This window comes from Hemitrygon akajei, unplaced genomic scaffold (assembly GCF_048418815.1).
Source record: "Hemitrygon akajei unplaced genomic scaffold, sHemAka1.3 Scf000102, whole genome shotgun sequence".
NCBI classification, from domain to species: Eukaryota; Metazoa; Chordata; class Chondrichthyes; order Myliobatiformes; family Dasyatidae; genus Hemitrygon; species Hemitrygon akajei.
This window is the reverse complement of record NW_027331988.1, coordinates 1,706,919-1,729,440: the sequence shown is the minus strand read 5'-3', so window position 1 is coordinate 1,729,440 and position 22,522 is coordinate 1,706,919. Positions and strand designations below refer to the sequence as shown.

General features: G+C 43.4%; 1 protein-coding gene across 1 annotated transcript; it reads right to left on the bottom strand.

The window, feature by feature from the left end:
• Positions 1–207: 207 nt before the first annotated feature.
• LOC140723161 (NACHT, LRR and PYD domains-containing protein 3-like) lies at positions 208–20,341 on the bottom strand. Its single transcript, XM_073037783.1, has 9 exons — positions 20,195–20,341; positions 14,639–14,810; positions 14,473–14,538; positions 3,043–4,760; positions 1,921–2,007; positions 1,597–1,767; positions 1,271–1,441; positions 948–1,115; positions 208–805 (listed from the first exon to the last, which is right to left on the bottom strand). Exons 4-9 carry the CDS (start codon positions 3,963–3,965, stop codon positions 718–720), a joined length of 1,608 nt encoding a protein of 535 aa, XP_072893884.1. The 5' UTR covers positions 3,966–4,760; positions 14,473–14,538; positions 14,639–14,810; positions 20,195–20,341; the 3' UTR covers positions 208–717.
• Between the last annotated feature and the right edge of the window lie 2,181 nt (positions 20,342–22,522).

The following is a 22,522-nucleotide window of genomic DNA, read 5'->3' as shown; positions in this document are numbered from 1 at the left end:
CTCAGACCCATTATTTCAGTTCACCGGGGGCGGGGGGCAGCAGTAACCCCAGATCACTGTTTCTCCTCTAAAGTCCGACAAGACAGGAAGTTACAGCTGTTTATTGATTTCATCATGACAAATGTACAATGTGTGAGCTTGTAACGTGCGGGAAAAAATAAGCTGCTCCCGACTCACTCACAGTCACACACAATTAACTGACCGGCGACACGGAATGACAGGTTGAATCATCAGTCCCGTCTCTAACCGTCACTCTGCATCGGGGAACCGATGATTATAAAATCACACTTCAGAGATCCCTGTAGATCCAGGGTCACTGCCGAAGTATTTGTCAATTTAACATCATGTATCGGCCAGACAGCCGAAAGTACTGTCCTCAGCAAAGTAAACAAAAGGATTCTCTCCCCGGATAATCCCACCCCGGGATACTCGTGTCCTAGAATGAACCCGGCCACTAGGCTCTTCCTGACTGTGCAATTCCGCAAAGCCTAACTTGTGTGAGATCTCGAACTTGGTCATGCGTCAGAATCAGCGGCATTGGACAAGAGGAGGAAATACGTCACTGCAGGACAGCTTCAAAAGTCACAAAGCGCGAGACTAGAGCCCGTTCCGTTAGAATCATTAGGAATCAAACCTGGAGTGCGGGCATTAAAGAGGAGCTTGGGGAATCGGTGAAAATGTCACCATAAGTGTGGGGATGTTCACGCATTCAGATGTTCAAAGGATCACTATCAGTCCAGGTCTGTGATCCTGCACCGATCTTAGTTCCTTCTCCCCGGTCTCACTGAACCGATTCCCCACCAGTCTGAAACACATTGAAGAACAGAGATGAAATAAACAGTTTACACATCAGTGTCAGTAACAGGGGACGGGGATAATGTTTCAACATGCTCACAGACCAATATCCCTGAAATTTTATCACATTGAACGTTAACACAAACACCAACCGGATCCACTCCAGATTTGGGAGGGTCAATATGAGGCGACAGAGAGCGGGAGCAGATCGGTCTGTGAGGGAGTTAATTCCCAGGTTCAGCTCCATCAGTGATGGGTTTGTACTGAGTGCGGAGACGAGATGCTCGGCTCCAGAATCTGTGAGGCCAACCTTCCTCAGCCTGCAGATAACGAGAGAGAGTGGGAATGAAAGACAGAGAGACAGGGTTGGTAAAAATCCCCAGTGTTTATCAGTAACACAATTACTGATCCCATTAATGTTCAGGGTCAGACACCTGGTGACTGTAAACACAATCTCCCACAGTCTGGTACTTACTCCAGTTTCTGTATTTTACACTCCGGGTTCCCCAGAGCCACAGACACCAGTTTCACTCCTGAATCTCCCAGTTTATTATCACTCAGGTCCAGCTCCGTCAGTGATGGGTTTGCACTGAGAGCGGAGGCGAGATCCTCGGCACCAGAATCTGTGAGACCGACATCCCTCAACCTGGAGATGAGAGAGGCAAACAGTGAATAACACAGAGACACAGGAGATGGTACAAAACCCTAGTGCTTATCAGTAACACAATTATTGATCACATTAATGTTCAGTGTCAGACACCCAGTGACTGTAAATAAAATCTCCAACAATCTGGTACTTACTCCAGTGTCTGTATTTTACACTCCAGGTTCCTCAGAGCCGCAGACACCAGTTTCACTCCTGAATCACGCAGTTCATTTTCACTCAGGTTCAGCTCCATCAGTAATCGGTTTGTTCTGAGAGTCGAGATGAGATCCACGGCACCAGAATCTGTGAGACCAACATGGTTCAGCCTGGAGATGAGAGAGAGTGAGGGTGAAGGACACAGAGACAGGAGATGGTACAAATCCCCAGTGTTTATCAGTAACACAATTACTGATCACATTAATGTTCAGTGTCAGACACCCAGTGATTGTAAACACAATCTCCCACAGTCTGGTACTTACCACAGTTGCTGTATTTTACACTCCGGGTTCCTCAGAGCCGCAGACACCAGTTTCACTCCAGAATCTCCAGGTTTATTTGCCCCAAGTCTAAAGCCAAACAGACAAATAGATAAAAAAAGTGATTCAAAAACCATGAGTCTGAGAAAACCTCTCTCACTCGGATATTTCAGGAAACATTAAAATCTTCAGTAAATCACTGATTGGAGTTCCCATCACTGTCAATGTCCCTCACTGACCAGCTCCAGGGTATCCAGCGAATGTCAGTAATTTAGTCTGTCGGTGTGACCCTGTAAACTCCACACATTCTGTGTCACTCCCAGACGGTGAAAAGAAGTGTTACTGACTTGAGAGCATTGGTAGGTTCAGGGCAGAAATGTGGGAGATATACCCACAGTGAGGAGGATTTGTGAATTATAAATTCACAAATTATAATTCCGATAGGAGATGTGGAAGAGGCACCACCTGAGGAAAAGGGATAGGAAGACAGAACATGCAGGAGTAAGGGTAATGGGGAAGAGAGATCCAACAGGAGGAAAGAGAATGGGGAAGAGTCCAACATGATAGGTTGATCCAGTAAAATATTGCACGGGAGGGGTGGGTCTGAACTGAGACCCAAATTTGGAACGGGAGATGAACCCATGGAGTCTGAGTATCTAGTAGTGAGTGATGGTGATAGGCACACATGGGGAAGGGCAGGGGAGGACAATCTCACAATGGTATTTCTTTCCTTCTCACTGGGACAGTCTGCTGACGGTCTCTTGTCCCTCACCGGGAAGGGGGAGTGAATCTCTGACCCACTGCTGCAGTCAGTGTCGGTCTGGGTGTCAGTAACAGTGAGAAGGAACATTGTCAATGGACGTGTCACAGGCAGTGAGAAACACGGCCATTCCTGTGATTTACTACCATTAAACCAATGGCCGTTGTCCACTGATCTGATGAAGCCTCCAACATCCCTTCACAAGGAACCACAGAACCCTCCCGTCCTTGGGAATTACTGACCTATACCCTGGTAATTTAACACAGTCTTTTATTACCTGATATCCTACAGTTTTAGCCAAATTGTTTTACATTGAAACTGCACAATGGAACAGTTTCATAGTTTGGAGAGACAAATCAAGTTACCTCAACTCCTGGCACTTGTGCAGCCCGGGTCCCAGCCGCTGGATTCCTTCACACTGAATGTGACAGTTCTCCAGGTCGAGGTGTTTTATTGTATCACAGAGTCCGATGACATGAGACAGGACCGCGCAGTCAATCGGGGTCAGTGTCAATCCACTGAATGAAAGTGTTTTCACAGATCCCAGTGCGGCCTGAGCCAGCCAGCGATTCTGAGACTCAAACAGGTAGTGCAATGTGTTCATGAGGCTCTTTTTACCAGCTTCACTCCTCGTGTTTCCACTCTGGCGTTTAACCTCCTCCTTCACCCAGTCAATCACCTGGCAGGTTGTTTCATGAGGAAATGGACCCAGAAACTCCTCCAGGCCCCGAGCTGTCATTGGGGAGGAGAGACCAGCAATAAAACGAAGAAATACCTCAAATCGCCCATCTGTTGTGTTCTGGGCTTCAGTGAGGAATTTCAGGATATCCCCAGGATGTGGATTCAGGAATTGTGCAACTGCAGCTACAAACTCTTGGATAGTGAGGTGTGGGAATGTGTACACCACACACGGGGGAGCATCCCCTCCTTCCAATAGCTCCATCAGGAACCCGGACAGGAACTGGGAAGGCTGCAGATTGTGCTTGATCAAATCTCCGTCTGTAAATACAATCTTCTTCTCGGACACTCCTCTGAAGGCCATCTGACCAACCCTGAGTAACACATCACGGGGGTTCTCAATCTCACGGCCGTGGTTTTTCAGGATGTTGTAAATATAGTAGGAGTACAGTTGGGTGATGGTCTTGGGAAATCGCTGCGGATCCCTGACTCTTTGTGTGAAGAAGGGACCCAGTGCCAGAGCGAGGATCCAGCAGTAGGAGGGGTTGTAGCTCATGGTGTACAGGATCTCGTTCTCCTTCACATATTTGCAAACAGCTGCTGCCACCATCTGATCTTCAAAATGTCTGATGAAATATTCCTTCCGTTTTTCATCAACCAATCCCAGGATTTCAGCCCAGACACTAATCTCTGCCTTTTCCAGTAAGGGTAATGCAGTGGTTCGGCTGGTCACCAGCACTGAACACCCTGGGAGCAGCTTACCCTGGATTAAACTGTACACAATGTCAGACACTTCACACCACCACTCGGGATCTGAGCACTGGTGGTCGCATTCTGTGTCTCTTTGATTGTCAGCAAAATGAATTGTGTGCTTAAATTCATCCAAATCCCTCTGGGTTCTTCCAGACCTCTCTCAGGATGTTCCCAAAGTAAGGATACTGATCCAGAATCAGTTCCCTCAAGTTTATTCGACAATTAATGGTGTTTAAATCCCGGAATCTGAAACTGAAGACAAACTGGAATTGCTGATATATTTTCCCTGCGGCCCAGTCATAAACAATCTTTTGCACCATTGTTGTTTTCCCAATCCCAGGGATTCCAACCAATGCTGCAGAACTCCCTGATTTGGAATTAGTCTGGGAAAAGGTGCTCTGGAACAAGTGATCTATGCCGATTTTTTCCAGCTCTCCACTGAGATGCTTCTGTCTCCACTCCTCGTGGACTCTGCCTCTTGCCAGTAGCTCATGTTCCACCAGACTCCGATGTTGAACAGTAGAAATGACCGTGAGCTCAGCGTATCGATCAACCAGCTGGAAAACCTTCACCTTCTCCCTCATCAGGATCGTGTTCACTCTCAGTGTTTCAGTCTGTGCCCGCAGAGTCTCCTTGTGTATCTGTTGAACGTCTTTCATGGGAACAGAGAACAGAGTCAAAAAGTTCAGTAGCTCAACTGACAAAGAATATTATAACTGCATTTCAAGATTCAGCGTTTGAGATTACATGAATTAATTCAATGCATCCATGGATATTAGGACATAAAGTAAAATGCTGTTAACAGACATCGGAACTAACAGCGATGTATGTCTTAGAAAAGATACAATACTGATATTGTGATACTAGTTACATGTGAAGGCGAACATTCCCCTGATATCCTATTGCAATCCTGACTGCACATCCAACACAACAACATTTCACACTATTGAACGCATTGTTTGCATCATTATCAGACGATGTTAATGTTCATCTGCTGTGGAAATATGGAGAGCAGGACACTGTGCATTTTGGTAAGTGTCCACTGCTCTTGCATCAAAACAGGAGCAGAATATGCGGGAAATACTCCGGTCGGGCAGCCTCTGTGGAGAGAGTCACAGTGATGTTTCGTAATGATAACCCAACGTAATGAGAAGAAAGAAGGCTGGTAGTTTTCAATTTCAGTGATGGAGGAGGGGTGGAAAAGTGGAGATGAATGGGAGAGACCAGAAGCGTCTCAGTGATGGACGTCGTATTTGTCAGAGAGCTTAGTGAAGTGTTGGCAACTGGTGACGATCACTCTGTGAGGCGCTGTATTGTTGACAACAATAAATCGGTAAATTGCCATATTATTGGCACATGCACCGAGGTACAATAGACAACCTTTCTGCATGAGATGCAAATACATCATTTCATCATATCGGTGCAATGAGGCCGTACAAGGAAAAAGAGAACAGAATAGCTCAGGGAAACAGTGTTTCAGTTGCTGAGAAAATGCAGAGCAGGCAGACAATAAGGTACAAGGCCAAAGGGTCATTGGCAGGTCAGATTTTAATTGAACTACGCTCCTAAACTGCAGAGATCCTCATCTAAAACTACTGTACTGTGCAAATGTATGAAGTACAGACAAACACACACACATATATATATATATATATATATAAACTGCATAAACTCGGATATTTGCTACTAATGTGTAAAGGATGCAGACTGAAGCTGTCACCTTTAAACACCAATGCAAAGCCTTTATATTGAACCTTCATTTTGTCTTTTATTTCCTAGTTTGCACTTTATCCCATGGTAATGCACTATGAACTACATCGTCAGGGTAAGGATTGCTTTATTAATAGGTTATGATTTATTTTTTCTAAGCTCAAACTGGTTTTTCCTGAGGCGCAGGCAAGCCAAACACACTCATCTCTCAATTGATAGGAAATTCCGGACTACTCTAGTGGTGTTTAACATTGTTGCTTTCTGTGGATTTACTTAAATATTTCTTTGTAGAACTAATTGTTTAATGTTATTATGTAGTAACTTTGGGATGATACCAGTTGCAGATATTACTATTGGGACAGCGTGCTGCACAGTCTTTCAGTTTATTTTGCTAATTCAGCAGATTTCTGGTGTTTTTCAGCAATTGATTTCTGTATGTCACGTGTGTTTGGAATGGTTATGTCTATTCTGTAAGTAAGTTCTTCTTGCCTTTTTATCCTGGATACATTGTCCTCTCTGTAATGATGGATCAGCCATAGTGTAATTTGCAGGACTTTGATTCTAAAACTGAATCAGGTTTGTATTTATAGTAAGGTACTGTGTCTTTTAAGAATGTGCACTGTGAAGCAATATTTTGATGAATGATGCTTTCCACTGTAATTAATCAATGCTGCAGGAATTTGTAATGTGTTGGATTGTATCTCTTGTCTTTGTCTGAATTTATCATCTTCAATTTGTTGGTCTTTTGTTTTTGTATTTTAGATGTTTTCGTGCTAACCAACTGTTCCCATGTTGCCATAAGAAATCCTTCTGTTTCTGGGATGAAACCTTCAATTAAGAGCCAGCCGTTCTTGTCAAAATCTAGTCTGCTCAAATCGTGGCGATATCTTCCATGGAAGGACATGCTCTTCCATTCGTTATCTTTTTAGAACCATAGAACCATAGAACATTACAGCACCAAACAGGCCTTTTGGCCATTCTTGGCTGTGCCAAACCATTTTTCTGCCTAGCCCCACTGACCTGAACCTGGACTATATTCCTCCATATACGTCTTATCCATGTATCTGTCCAAGTTTTTCTTAAATGTTAAAAGTGAGCCCGCATTTACCACTTCATCTGGCAGCTCATTCCACACTCCCACCACTCTCTGCGTGAAGAAGCACCTTCCCCAATGTTCCCTTTAAACTTTTCCTCCTTCACCCTTAACCCATGTCCTCTGTTTATTTTCCCTCCCCTGGCCTCAGTGGAAAAAGCCTGCTTGCATTCACTCATCTATACCCATCATAATTTTATACACCTCTATCAAATTTACCCTCATTCTCCTACGCTCCAGGGAATAAATTCCTAAACTAGTCAACTATTCTCTGTAGCTCAGTTTCTCAAGTCCCGGCAACATCCTGGTAAACCTTCTCTGCACTTTTTCAACCTTATTAATATCCTTCCTGTAATTAGATGATCAACACTGCACACAATACTCCAATTTCGGTCTCACCAATGTCTTATACAACCTCACCATTACATTCCAACTCTTATACTCAATACTTTGATTTATAAAGGGCAATGTACCAAAAGCTCTCTTTACTACTCTTGTCTAGCTGTGACACCACTTTTAGGGAATTTTGTATCTGTATTCCTAGATCCCTCTGTTCTACTGGACTCCTCAGTGTTGAACCGCCCCTCTCTTTCGCCTCAGACCCTGATACTCTTAACATTTATCAGTCTGGCCAAGAGCTTAAATCATCATCCAAGCACCACTTCACTCACTTCGATACGGTCTGGGGGCGTAGACTCCGGTATCGTCCTGTACCCGACTTTTCAATTTCAACCCGGCCCCCAGTGCCTTCCAAAAAATCTGGTTCTGTCACTTCAATACTCCGGGGAACTGTACCCAACATTTCCAACTCGGCCTGGTGCACAAGTCAATCGGACTTCGGGATTCTCCTGGCTCTCGGCCTCAGCCCTGCCGCATCAAATTTCCTCCAAGTCCAAAGGAAAGTTATAGGCTATTGCTTAACATCAGTGCGTTCGAGTGCACATAATGTGTTCCTAAAACTTTTCATTCAGTCCCTCTTTTTTTCTTTGTAAGTTTTCCAGATCGGTAACAGGCCAACATATTGCGCCAAAAGAATATTAATATAGGTATACCGAAAGCGTTTATCACTTTGCTGCATTTTGACGATTGCATCGCAGATTTTCTTAAGCATTGAAGTAAATTCCAATTAAACATTTCCCTTTATTGCAGAATGAGGTATTTTCATTGTTTGTTGATATCGACAATACTTATATATTTCATATTCATCCATCGGTTGCATTGTATTCTGCTGATGGCACAGGGGAAAAAGTGGTTCCTTGTGTGAATGTCCTCAAGCTCCAGTACCTCCTCCCCAACTGTAGCAATAAGAATTGGGCATGGCATGAGTGATGCGGTTCATAACTGATGGATGTGCCTCTTTGGAGCATCAGGCTTTGAAGATGTAAGAAGACCCTGATGGTAGTTATATACAGACCCCCAAACAGTAAAAGGATGTGATCGACAAGTTACAACGGGAGATAGAAAATGCATGCCAAAAGGACAATGTTACAATTGTCATGGGGGATTTCAATTTGCAGGTAGGATTGGTAGTCAGGATGTTGTGGGATTCCAAGAGGGGGGATCTCTTGAATGCCTGTGGTTGAGACCACTAGTGGATCAGCTATTTTGGATTGCATATTGTGCAATAGACTGGAATTGATTAGAGAGCATTAGGTAAAAAACCCTATCGGGGTAAGTGACTATAATATGATGGCATTCACCCTGAAATTTGAGAAGGAGAAGTTAAGGTCAGATATATCAATATTACAGTGGAGTAAAGGAAATTATAGAGGCATGAGATAGGAGGTGTGCAGAATTGATTGGAAAATAACACTGGCAGGAATGACGGCAGAGCAGCAATGGCTGGAATTTCTGGAAGCAATTCAGAAGGCACATGATATATCCGTCCCATGGAGGAAGAAGTGTTCCAAAAACAAGAAGACACAACCGTGGCTAACAAAGGAAGTCAATCCCAAAGAGAGTGAGCATAACAGAACAAAAAACAGTGGGAAATTAGAGGAAGCTTTTAAATATCAATAAATATCAACTAAAAATCATGAAGTTAAAGATGGAATATGACAGTAAGCTAGACAATTATATAAAAAGTTGATTCCAGAAGTTTCTTCAGATGCATAAAAGAGAAGAAAGAATGGATATTGGACCGCTGGAAAATGAGGCTGAAGATGTACTAATGTGGGACAAGCAAATGGTGAACGATCTGAAAAAGTATTTTGCATCAATCTTCATGTGGAAGACATCAGCAGTATGGTGGAAGTTCCAGGTATTGACGGGTCATGAGTGTCTGAAGTTACCATTACTAGAGAGAAGGTTCTTTGGAAGATGAACGATCTGAAGGTAGACAATGTTGGGATCAGGTAGGATGCTCAGAGATCTTGACACCTTTTTGAGGACAGGTGTGTGCCCCCTCATCTTAATCTTTGTGAAGTCCAATATCAATTCCCTTGTCCTACTGACATTGTGCTCAAGATTTTTGCTACAACACCACTCAACAAGCTGAAGTGTTTCGCTCCTCTACGCACTTCCATCACCATCTGAAACTCTGACAATAATAGTTGTGTCTTCAGCAACGTTAGAGATAGCACTAGAGCTGTCCCTAGCCACACAATTATGGATGCAGAGAGAAAAGAACAGTGGGATAAGCACTCATCATTAAGTTGCGCCAGTCTTGATTATCAGCCAAGTGGAGATATTATTTCCATTCCGCACAGACAGTGGTCTTCTGGTGAGGAACTTAACGATTCATTTGCAGTGATAGGTTCGGCAGCCCAGGTTCTGGAGCTTTTTGATCATACCTGTTCAAACGATTGTGTTAAGTCTGACGTAAGTATTATTATCCTCCAGGTGATCCATGGCCGCGGAAAGAGCCAATGAAATCGCATCCGCTGTAGACAAATAGTGGTGATATGCAAATTACATTGGGTCTATGTCCTAGCTGAGGCAGGGGTTGATTCAAGCCATAGTCAACCTCTCAAAGTCCTTCATTGTGGAACTGAGTGCTGCTGGACAATAGTCATTAAGGCATCTCACCCTGTTCTTCATGGGAATTGGTATGACTTCTCCCTATTAAAGCAGGTGGGAACTTACAATCGGAGCAATGAGAAGTTGAAAATACCATTGAATACACACGACAGTTAGTTGACACAGAATTTCAGAGCCCTACCAGCTACGGCATCGGGGCTGCTCCCTTGCAAGCACTTAACGTATTGAAAGACCTTCCGAAATCGGCTTCCGAGTCAGAGATCCCAGGGTCAGTGGATGCTGCACAGACTCTCATTGCAGTAGTTGTATTCCCCCTTTCAATGCGTGCATAAAAGGTGTTAATCCCCACTGGGAGCGAAATATCTCCGCAATTCATTGTGTTTGCGCTTTGTTGGAAGTAATGGCCTGCAAGCACTGCCAGAGTTGACGTGCATCCAATTACGCCTCCAACCTCAATCAGAATGGTTATTTTGCTCTTGAGATAATCCTCCATATGTCATACCTGGCCTTCTTGCGCAGTCCTGGATCACCAGACTTTAATGCACCGATATTGTCCTTCCCCAGACATTTACAAATCTCTTGGTTCATGTACGGATTTTGATTCAGCTATGTATAATATATTCTGGTAGGCATAGACACATCCACACAGGTTTTTAGAGTCAGTAATAACTGGGGAGTATTCATTCAGATTTGAATAAAAATGTTGAACAGTCCAGTCTATGAACTCAAAGTTGTTTTGTAAGTGCTCCTGTGTCTCCTGTATCTAAACCTTATTGGTACCCTCTACTGTTGCTGTGGTCTTCAATATCTATCCATAGATCAGACTTTCCAAATTACAGGTGTAGGATGGCACAGTGAGATGATTGTTGCATCACAGTGGTCCTATGTGTTACTCCTCTGGTTCCACAAGTGATATGTTGTTAATAACTATTTAGAGACTGTTTCACGCTAGCTCGGTTAAAATTCCCCAAGATGACGGGGAAAACATCAGGGTGTGCTGTTTATTGATGCCTGTCGCCCCGCTCAATAGAGACTGTTGGACTCGGGCCTGTGGTGGGCTATACCCCGCCACCAAGATGATGGCTGAAAACTCCCATGAGAGATAAAGTGGAGTATAGTTGTTCCCAAGATCTTCCAGGTTCAGAGAGCAGGACTGGAATAGAACTGCCATGTTTGTACACCACCAGCAGTGGATAATGAAGCATGCTCCTACTCCTCTGCCTTTGAAATATTCATCAGTCCCATCTTGATAGTAAATGTGATGTCAGCGATCTGTAAAACTGCATCTAGAGTGACGGGGATATCCAGGTCTCCCGAAAGCAGAAGAACACAACAATCATCCTCTGCAAACTTCGATTATATTTTCCAGAAACTGTATATCTGTCAGCAAAATAGCATATGCAAGTAAGAATCCAGCCCAGTTTCTGCTTTCTGCTTTCCGTAAAGGGGAAACGCTCTAGCGTCTGGAGACCACCATCCGATATTTATCAGCTTTGAGTAGCAATAGTGTAGCAATAGAGATTTTAACTGCCTTAACATGATGTTGCTTGCTGCATTATTTAAGTGTTTAGTTGTGGATTCCAGCTCTGGAAATCTAACATGAGAATATTTGATTTATTTCCATCAGGGCTGCTTACCTTCTTAATGGTACTACAAAATCTGTTGTATGTTCTGCACTTATCAAGACCAAAGGTGATGTTTCTATCTTTTCAAAATAGCTCTACTATTTGAATTAATTGTTTTACCTTTTATGGATGGAGAGTATAATTTTAATTCATCCATGTATCCATGTATAGAAGGTATGCCAAGGTATAATTTGTTTGTCTGTATGTTTCATTTTGCTAATTTGTTACCCTATCTTTATACAATTCAGTAAATTAGTGAGAAAATTTAAAACCAGGCAAAACCACCGTGGATTTAAAGAGTCACACTGAGAAATATCTCCTTTTATTTATTGGTGGTTGTTCTTTTTTGATTGAGAATAGACAGAGCGATTAGAGCACGCCAATGCTTCATCATATATTGTGCGAATTTCGCAAGTGTTGGGTGTATTTGTGTACATTATGAACTTCTATTAACAACGAGTGTGGGACAGAATCGAATGTTTTTGATAGTCAATGTAACAAAGTGAATGACTTTTTGCTTTTCCTGTTGGCTTGAATTGGCTATTCTCAGTTGTTCCTTACAGCTTTTCATACCCTTACTGCACACTTTCTGCTCTTCGCAAGTATACTGTGGTTACCTAAATGAGCGGTGATTATTAGTGAGATGCATGATGTTACAATATCATATTTAGTTTGTAAAACAATAGGAGGCTATTTTGATGGGTTATTTGTGATTTCTCCTTTAGGCAAAAGATCCATTTTATCTTATTATTCAAAAGTAATTATTATTATCTTACCTCTTTCAAATATGGACTTTTTTAATATTAAAGAGCAGATGTTTCTTCTGGATAACCCCACAGGAGGGGACCTCCTCCCCACTCCCCTCAGATGCACCCTAATAAAATGTCTGAGGATCTTATGTTTCACTGAAATCTAATCTTAAATGTCTAAACTCCAACAAGTATAAAATCAGTCTTCCTTCATAAATCATGTGAATAAAACTCCAGAATAGGTAATTTGCTCTGTTGTTTTATGTCAGTGGCTTACAACTCGCAGAATACGCCTTATTATATCTAAGAAACGTTATGAAATGTGTTGCTTTTTGGCACAGTAGAGCGCAGGACATAAAAACTAGTATAATTGACAATAAGAAATGAAAGAACTATATACCGCAAAGCAGGATTAGCAAGGTCATGTTCATGGACTGCTCAGAAGGCTAACTTAGAAGAAGAAGCTGCTCCTGAATCAATTTGCATCAATTGCAAATCAGGGAAAGAAAACCCATCAACAACACGGACAATACAATCCGATGGAATCCAACACTCTGCAAGAAGTGTAATTTAAATAACAGATGCATGAATCAATTGATCAGATGGTCAGTTTTTTTACAAGTGCTGCTGAAGGATTAGTGGTGCTGACGTTGCAAGAACCTCTCAGCTCTTCTTCAACAAAGCATCATATCACATTTATGGAGAAAAGAACTGAGACTTTGCTTTACATTACATTTAAAACACTGAACCTCTTCAGGACTCATGCCAAGAGGTTCAGGAACAGTTATTATCCCTCAACAAATAATTCTTCAAACAGAGCGGAAACTAAACTTGCCCCATAGGATTGTTCCCACATCCTATGAATCTGCTTATATATTTATTATTATGTATTTCTTCTGTATTTGCAGTCTTTTGTAACTTGCAGACTGGTTGTCCAACCTGTTCGATACAGTCCTTCACTGGCCCTATTATGGTTATTGTACTTATTGAGTAGGCCAGGAACAAAATGAATCTCTGGGTCGCATATGGTGACATATAAGTGGTGATAATAAACTTACTTTTTACTTTGATATTGTTATATGTGTTGTAAATAAGAGCTCATCTTAACATAGAATGTGACCTTTTAATAGTCTTAGAAATGCAGAATTAAAGTTGTCCTTGATACTTTCAGGTTTATGTATCTTCTGCCCAATGAAGAAGTGGAAGTATGTGAGTTGGATTAGGATCAAGCAGCAAGACAATCCCCTGCCCCTTGCGTGAGTTCCTTTGAAATTTACCTTTCAATTCATTGTACTCTTACTCTGAGATAACTAACCTAGATGTCCCGATTTTCAATTTTCTACGTAACTCCATAAAATCTCTCTTCAGGACCTAATCACATTTCCTACTTGTGTCATTTGTGCCAATTTGTTTCAAGACCTCTGGCTGCTTTAGAATGCCATGGATCCATTCTGGGACATCCATGACACTGACACCTGGGAAGCAACATACCATCTGTGTATCTCTATCGTGCCCACAGAACCTCGTCGCTTATCCTCCGACTATGAAATTTCCTATCACCACTGACGTCCAATTCATCTCTTATCTCTTCTAAGTCACAACACCAGACTCAGTCCCAGAAACCCTGTGACTGCAGCTCTCCCCTGGTTAGACATTCTCTTCAACAGTATCTAAAGTGGTATACTTATTATAGAGGGAAACGGCCACAAGTATACTCTGCACTGGTTGTGCATTTCTTTTCCTTCTCCTGACAGTCACCCAGCTCCCTGTCTCTTGCCCCCTCCCTGCAGCTCCTATCTATCACCTCCTCATTCTCCCGTATGAGCAAAAGGTCCTCGAGCTGCTACTCCAGTGCTGTAGCTGGGTGCACCTGCTGCTGTTGTGGTTGTCCAGGAGACTGGAGGTCTCCAAGAACTCGCATATCTCAGCAGAGTACAAAAGACTGCCCCTGGAGGTACTCTCACTCCACACTCCACTCCTATGCCCTATCAGATAAGGAATGAAGAATTAAGAACAAAAATGGAATCTTACCAGATACTTCCCATAGCCCAAGCCTGACGAGCCAAAACTACATCACACTCTGACCCACTCACAGCAATGATGGCCTGAGGAATGATCGCTTCACTTGCCCTTGCATTATTTTGAATGATTAAGAAAGACAGATAATGTATAAAGAAGTGACCCATGACTGGGAATGTCATCACTCACCTATCAGTTGAGTGGGTAATTCAGATGACCCTCGGGCGATGTTAATGTATTCCTCTGGATCAGGGTCTGTTTAATTCAAAGAAAAACGTCCTTGAAAACAGAACTAAAATAATTTAAACTGTTTATTTCAATGTGCCTTTGTGTTCAGTGCGTGGTTTTAACATACCTCGTTCCTGTATTTCCCTCAGTATTCTGTCCAACTTTGGTAACTCAGTCTTCCATGCCACAAAGGATTCCCACATCGCCCTCCGGGCCCGGGAGCCTTTGCCCATCACCAAACTGAGGAAGAGTCTGGAACTCTCTGCCCGTTTTCCCTTCTCTGTCAGCTCAGTAACTTTCTACAAAAGGAAAACAATGAATTTATTGTGGAGCAGATAGAAAGTCAGAAAGAGTTTTTACATGATCCTGTAAGCTCCTGTTGCTTTAATAAGAATTGAATAAATTTAAGAATTTATGTCTGACATGTTAGATGTTTCTTCTGGCACAACAACTGCTGAAATAAAACCTACACCACATATTTAGCCATAGGTTTGAGGATTAGTGCAGCAAAGACTTCTATGAATGTTATTTTTCATCCAAAGAAAAAATTTCCAGGGACGTTCCTGATAGGGTCTGCATTAACACAATTATGCGGAAACAACGCAGAGTAAACCAGCATGTAACAACAAAAGCAAAAGAGAGGGGGGACTGAGGGGGCAAAAAAAAAATGGATTTTGGGACCGAATCTCAGACACATTGGGAGAAAATTGAATTCTCAGAAGCTGAAATGCAGGTAATCAGAACAGCCACATTCAGATTAACAGGCATTCAGCATGGCCTGGAACAGATAAGGGTGGGAATCATATCTGAAAATGCATGTTAAATAACTGCCATTACAAACCCACTGTTGACTCTTCATCCCTATTTGTCCGTTGAGGAGTAACAGTTTATAACTGCTGATGAAGATAAATCACGCAGCCATGAGCGGGGATCTCCAGGATGAATTCCCGGTGCTGATGAAGGAACGGTGAGATTTCCCAAAGTCAGGGTGAGCTGAGACTTGAAGTGGATGCGCCAGGTGGCAGTGAGCAACATTTCCACTGCCTAGCCGTGGTTTGATGGATTTGCAGGTTTGGGAGATGCAATCAGTGCTGCTGAACTTCTGCACAAACTGCAGACAGTTCCTGACGGAGCAAAAGGATACATAATATTCATTAACTTGATGCCAGAACCACCTACCCCGTGTGATGTTCAGCTTCAGTTGTTGCAGGGGTAACATGCCGAGGCAAATGCCGGCGGCACCATCGCACTCCTAACTCACATCTTCAAAGTAATGAAAGGATTCACTTAAACGAGAGACATGCAGCCCCTGTCCTGCCCTTACAGTCATGTTTTGTGTGGCATCCATGACATGAATCGAATGAATTGACTTTACCACTTACATTCTTAATATACTAGAGGAGTAAAAATCTTTGCGTTACGTATCCATCTAAATGTGCAATGTGTAGCTTGAAGTAATTGATAATAAGTAGCAACACACACCAAATGCTGGTGGAACGCAGCAGGACAGGCAGCATCTATAGGGAGAAGCGCTGTCGATTTTTCGGGTCAAGACTCTTAGTCCTGCCGAAGGGTCTGGACCCGAACGTTGACTGTACTTCTCCCTGTAGATGCTGCCTGGCCTGCTGCGTTCCACCAGCATTTTGTGTGTGTTGCTTGAATTTCCAGCATCTGCAGATTTTCTGGTGTTTGTTGTCATAATAAGTAGTATGTACAACAGTCAATACAACATAGAAATACAGTTGTGTCAGCATGAAAAAATACAAGATTGCACTTAATCAGGATATCAGGAGGGCCAAAATAAGGCACTAGGTTCCTTGAGCAGACAAGGTGATTCCAAATATCAAGGGATTCCTCATACATGTTAAGAGCAAAAGGATTGCAGGGGTCAAAATTGGTCCTCTGGAATATCAAAATGGTAATTCATGCATGGAACCAAAGGAGATGGGGGAGATTTTAAATGTATTCTTTGCACTTATATATACTCAGGAGATGGACAAAGTATTTTGAAGTGAGGCCAAACTGCATCAACTTCATAAGATCTATACACATTATAGATAAGGTGTCTGCTATTTTGAGGTGAATCAGGGTGGATAAATCCCGAAGGCCTGACTAGGTGTTGCTTGCGGGAGGCAAGTGTGCACATTGCCACGGCCCGGGCAGAGATAATAAAATCATCCTTAGCGATAGCAGAAGAAGCAAAGGATTACAGGATAATCAAAGTTGGAGGGAGGAGAAGATGGTGGCGTGACGCAGCGTGCGTGGTCTCTCCGGTGAACGATATCTGTTATTTGTTAAGTAGGTTACCGTGCACAATTCTGATTTGATGGAGACAGACGTGAGAGCGTGGAGGAACATCTGGAGAAACTTCTGAAATGCCCGCTTCACTGCTGCTGCTACTGCGCGGTCCGGAATCTCCGGAGGAGAAGGCCTCTGAGACCTCGGCTTTGCTTGTTTCGGCGGCCGGGACGAGGTCGAAGGCCCTCGGCAGAGGATGGCACTTGGGAGGCTGTATCAGAGGGGCTGGTCGGAGGCTCGATGTTTTCGGACAGACTCAGAGTCTGCTGGGGTCGGGTGCTTCCAATGCATCAGTTGTTGGTGCCTGGAGGTTTATAGCAGGGAGAGTTTCTCCCTTTCTGCTGCCTGATATCGGGACTATTGGAGTCGATCGGGACTTGAGACTTTTTTTTAACGGTGCCCATGGTCTGCTTTTATCAAATTATGGTATTGCTTTGCATTGCTGTAGCTATATGTTATAATTATGTGGTTTTGTCAGTGTGAGTCTTTGTTTTGTCTGTTTTTTTGTGGTATCACTCTGGAGGAACATTGTATCATTTCTTAATATGTGCATGCATTTCTAAATGACAATAAACGAGGACTGAGTGTCCTCATAACCTAAAAAAAAAAGTTGTTCTGCTGTTTCAGAAAGTATCTAAAAATAACCCAGGGAATTATAGGTTGATGAGCCTGACACCAGTCGTGGGAAAGTTACTGGAAGGTATTCCAAGGGATGGAATATATTGGTACTTAGATAGACGTGGAGTGATTGGGAATAGTCAGCATGGCTTCATGTGTGGCAGGTCATGTCTAACGAATAGAAACATAGTAAACATACAGCACAATACAGGCCCTTCGGCCCACAAAGCTGTGCCGAACATGTCCCCACCTTAGAACTACCTAGGCTTTACCTATAACACTCTATTTTTCTAAGCTCCATGTAGTCATCCAGGAGTTTCTTAAGGGACCCTATCGCTTCCGCCTCCCCCAAAGCCGCTGGCAGCCCATCCCACACACGCACCACTCTCTGTGTAAAAAAAAAACTTACCCCTGACATCTCTGTACCTACTTCCAAGCACCTTAAAACTATGCCCTCTCGTGCTAGCCATTTCAGCCCTGGGGAAAAGCCTTTGACTACTCACATGATCAAAGCTTCTCATTATCTTGTACATCCCAATCAGGTCACCTCTCATTCTCAATCACTCAAAGAGAAACGGCCGAGTTCACTCAACCTATTCTCTTAAGACATGCTCCCCAATCCAGGCAGCGTCCTTGTAAACCTTCTCTGCACCCTTTCTATGGATTCCACATACCTCGCATAGTGAGGCGAACAGAATTGAGCACAGTACTCCAAGTGGGGTCTGACCAGGGTCCTATATAGCTGCAGGATTAACTCTCAGCTCTTAAAATCAATTTGAAGGTCAATGCACTGTATGCCTTCACAGAGGCACAGAGTCAACCTGCTTAGCAGCTTTGGGAGACCTATGGACTCGGACCCCAAGATCTCTCTGATCCTCCACACTGCCAGGAGTCTTACCCTTAAAGCTATATTTTGCCATCATTATTGACCTACCAAAATGAACCAGCTCACACTTATCTGGGTTGAACTCCATCTGCCACTTTTCAGCCCAGTTTTGCATCCTATCAATGTCCTGTGTAACCTCTGACAGCCCTACACACTATTCACAAAACTCCCAACCTTTGTGTCATCAGCAAACCTACTAACCCATCCCTCCACTTCCTATTCCAGGTCATTTATAAAAAATCACGAAGTGTAGGGTGCTTAGAAAAAAAAACACATAGATTTTTTCAAGCAAGTTACCCAGAAAGTTGCTGAAGGCAAGACATGGATGTTGTCTACATGAACTTTAGCAATGCACATGACAAGGTCCCACATAGGAGGTCGGTCAAGGAAGTTCAGTTACTCAGCATTCAAGATGTGTTAATAAAATGGATAAGATTTTGGCTTCATGGGGGAAGCCAGAGAGTGGTAGCAGATATTTGCCTCTCTGACCGGAGACCTGTGACGAGTGGAGTGCCGCAGTGATTGGTACTGGGTCTGTTATTGTTTGCAGACAATATCAATGATCTGTGTAATAACGCAGTTAACTGGTTCTGCAGATTTTGCGGAGGACACAAAGACTGGTACTATAGTGGACACCGAGGAACACTAGAGCTTTCAGTGGCATCTGGACCAGCCGGAAACATGGGCTGAGTAATGGCAGACGGAATTTAATGCAGACAATTGTGGTGTTGCACTTTGTAAGGACCAGCCAGGGTAAGTCTTGCACACTGAATGGCCAAGGCACTGAAGAATGTGGTAGAAGAAAGGGATCTGGAAATAGAGGTACATAAATCATTGAAAGAGGCGGCACAGGTAGATAGTTCGTAAATCATCTTTTGGTCTCTGGCCTTCATAAATCAAAATATTGATTACAGAGTTGGGATGCCATATTGAAGTTGTATAAGATGCCGGTGAGGCCTAATTTGGAGGACTGTGTGCAGTTTAGGTCACCTATCTGCAGGAAAGATGCAAATAAGATTGAAGGTGCATAGGGAAAGTTGACCAAGATATTACTGGGACTGGAGGGCATGAATTATAAGGAAATACTAAATGAATTCGCTCATAATACTTTGGAGTGTAGAGGACTGAGGGGAGATTTGATAGATGTTTACAGATATGATAAACACAAGCAGGCTTTTACCACTAACGTTCGGTTAGACTACGACTAGAGGTCATGGCTTAAAACAAAATGTTCAAGGGGAACATGAGGAGGTACTTTTTCACTCAGATGGTCGTGAAAGTGTGGAACAAGCGGTCAATGAAAGTGGAGCAAGCCAGGTGGATCTCGACGTTTAAGGGAAGTTTCGATATGGATATGGATGGTAGTGGTATGGAGGGCTGTGGTCTGTTTGGAGGTTGATGGGAGTAGGCAGTTTAAATGGTTCGGCATGATATAGCTGGCGCAGTACTTCTCTATGACTCTTTGAATGGTCAGCCACCCATTTGTTTGGGAACTCAGATGGACAGCAGAGCAGGAGTGATTGGCAGCTTTCCCTCCCTCCTTCCCTCACTGACTGCAGTGAAGCCAGTGGGTCAACTGAATTTGACTGACAGCCCTGACGAGATGAGGATTGAATTGTAGTCTGAATGCCTTTCCAACAGTCCAGATATACAGCCACTGTTCTTAAACCCCACTGATAAATACCGGTGCGAGAGGAAAATGTGACACTGAAACTGTAGTTCCCAACGCTCCACAACTTACCAGGTTTTACAGCTGAGGCCAGATCTTCTGCAGACAATTCAGGGATCTCGTTGGCCACGTAGAAATGTTAGAACATGTTGGAGATTAATTTTGATCACTTTTCCCTCTGATACCAGTGACGATACATTAAATAGACTCACCCCATGTTCCTGCGCAGTGAGATGCCCCTCCTGTCTCAACATCCAACTGAGTCTTTCAACACCTTCTTCTATCGCTTGTTTCAGTCTGTCCCTGTAGAATTTTGTCAGTTGGTATAGTCGATATTCAGCCCCCTCTGCCGGGATGTCAGAGATTGTAGACTCTAAGTCTGCGAATATAAAAAGGAGGAAGTGGGCACCAACCCAAATATGCCTCTTCTCCACCGCTTTTACAGCACTCACATCATGTCTTGAAACTCCTGCCTTCAGCTACAAACACAGATTTTCTCCCAAACTCCAACACTAGCCTTTAAGCCAACCCAACAACGCTCTGGGAGTTACTTTACCAGAAGGACCACATTTGCGAGAAATCAACCTCCCCACGCCACCCCCTCATTCGGTTCAATTTAGGATGGGCAATAAATGATGGGGCTGCCAATGCTATTCACTTCCCAGAGATACTCTATCCATGCAGGTGTCCCTTAATTCTCATACCGGAAATGCACTCTTCATTTGTACAGCTCCATATTTTCTAATACACATTTCCAGTAGTGGGGTAACAGGTGCACCACTACATCACATGTACCAGTCCCACACATTTCCCCTCCCCTCTGACCTACCCTCCAATAAGACCTTACATTTACCCTCCCGATTGGAAGACAGCAAATGTCACATCACTTTTTGAAAAAAGGATGTAGCAAAAGACGGGGAACAGGTGGATGTCGTATACTTGGATTTCCAGAAGGCGTTCGATAAGTTGCCGCACAAGAGACTTAAGAATAAAATATGGATGCATGGAGTTGGAGGAAGTGTATTGGCATGGATAGTGGATTGGTTAACGAATAGAAGGCAGAGAGTTGGTATAAATGGGTGTTTCTCCGGTCGGCAGTCTGTGGTGAGTGGGGTGCCGCAGGGGTCGGTACTGGGCCCGCAGATGTTTACCATTCACATTGATGTTTTAAAAGAGTGGACTGAGTGTAGAGTAGCAAAATTTGCTGATGACACTAAACTGAGTGGAAAAGCAAATTGTACAGAGGATGTGGAGAGTCTGCAGAGGGATATAGATAGGTTAAGAGAGTAGGTCAATGTCTGGCAGATGGAATATAACAATGCTGAATGCAATATCATCCATTTTGGAAGGAATAATAGAAGAGCAGATATTATTTAAATGGTGAAAGATTACAGCATGCTGTTGTGCAGAGGGACTTGGGAGTGCTTGTTCATGAATCACAAAAAAGTTGGCTTGCAGGTACAACAGGTTATTAAGAAAGCAAACAGAATGTTGTTCTTCATTGCTGGAGGGATTGAATTCAAGAGCAGGGAACTCATGCTACAACTATACAGGGTACCGGTGAGGCCGCACCTGGAGTACTGCGTGCAGTTCTGCTCTCCATACTTGAGGAAGGATATACTGGCTTTGGAGGCAGTGCAGAGGAGGTTCTCCAGGTTGATTCCAGAAATGAAGGGGTTAACCTATGAGGAGAGATTGAGTTGCCTGGGACTATATTCTGGAATTCAGAAGAATGAGAGGGGATCTTATCGGAACATACAAAATTTTGAAAGGGATAAATAAGACAGAAGTAGGAAAGTTGTTTCCATTTGTCAGTGAGACTAGAACTAGGGGACATTGCCTTAAGATTCAGGGGGAAGATTTAGGAAAGAAATGAGGAGAAACTGCTTTTCCCAAAGAGTGGTGAATCTGTGGAATTCTCTGCCCAGTGAAGCAGTTGAGGCTTCCTCACTAAATATATTTAAGATAGAGTTAGATAGATTTTTACATAGTAAGGGAATTAAGTGTTCAGGGGAAAACGCAGGTTGATGGAGCTGAGTTTACAGACAGATCAGCCATGATCTAATAGAATGTCGGGGCAGGCTCGATGGGCTGGATGGCCTTACCCCGCTCCTATTTCTTATGCTCTTATGTTTTTATGTTCTCCTCCCTGCCACATTCTGCGAACACATCACCCTCATATTTCACTCACCGCTCCTTGTTGGGGATTTGACAATTCCGTCTTTAATGAGCTTCCAAGATCACAGACAGTGACCCCACTTGTGCTGGTTCCAGAGTACGGATCAGTGTCCCTGATACCTCTGTGTCTGGGCTGATTTTGTTTGGCTTTCTCTGCGGCCGGACTGCATCCGCCTGGGACACCGCTCTCAATCCGACGCTGCTTTGGTACCTTGCTTCCCGTGTCCTGATTATCTTCCATCGATGCATTGCCTGGGAAGAATCTCTTGACTGCTGTCCAGAACCATTTCCCACCTGAAATAAATGATGAATTGCAGGTTATACTGGAGTGATTTGGAGCTGAGCAGAACAAGGATTCACAA

What these genes read in the sequence shown, in the direction of transcription:
- LOC140723161 (XM_073037783.1), bottom strand. Translation starts at nt 3,965, where the DNA reads ATGGTGGCAGCAGCTGTTTGCAAATATGTGAAGGAGAACGAGATCCTG. An exon ending in TGTAAAATACAGACACTGGA is followed by an intron (nt 1,442 to 1,596) that starts GTAAGTACCAGA and finishes TCTCATCTCCAG; the next exon opens with GTTGAGGGATGTCGGTCTCA. An exon ending in TGTAAAATACAGAAACTGGA is followed by an intron (nt 1,116 to 1,270) that starts GTAAGTACCAGA and finishes CGTTATCTGCAG; the next exon opens with GCTGAGGAAGGTTGGCCTCA.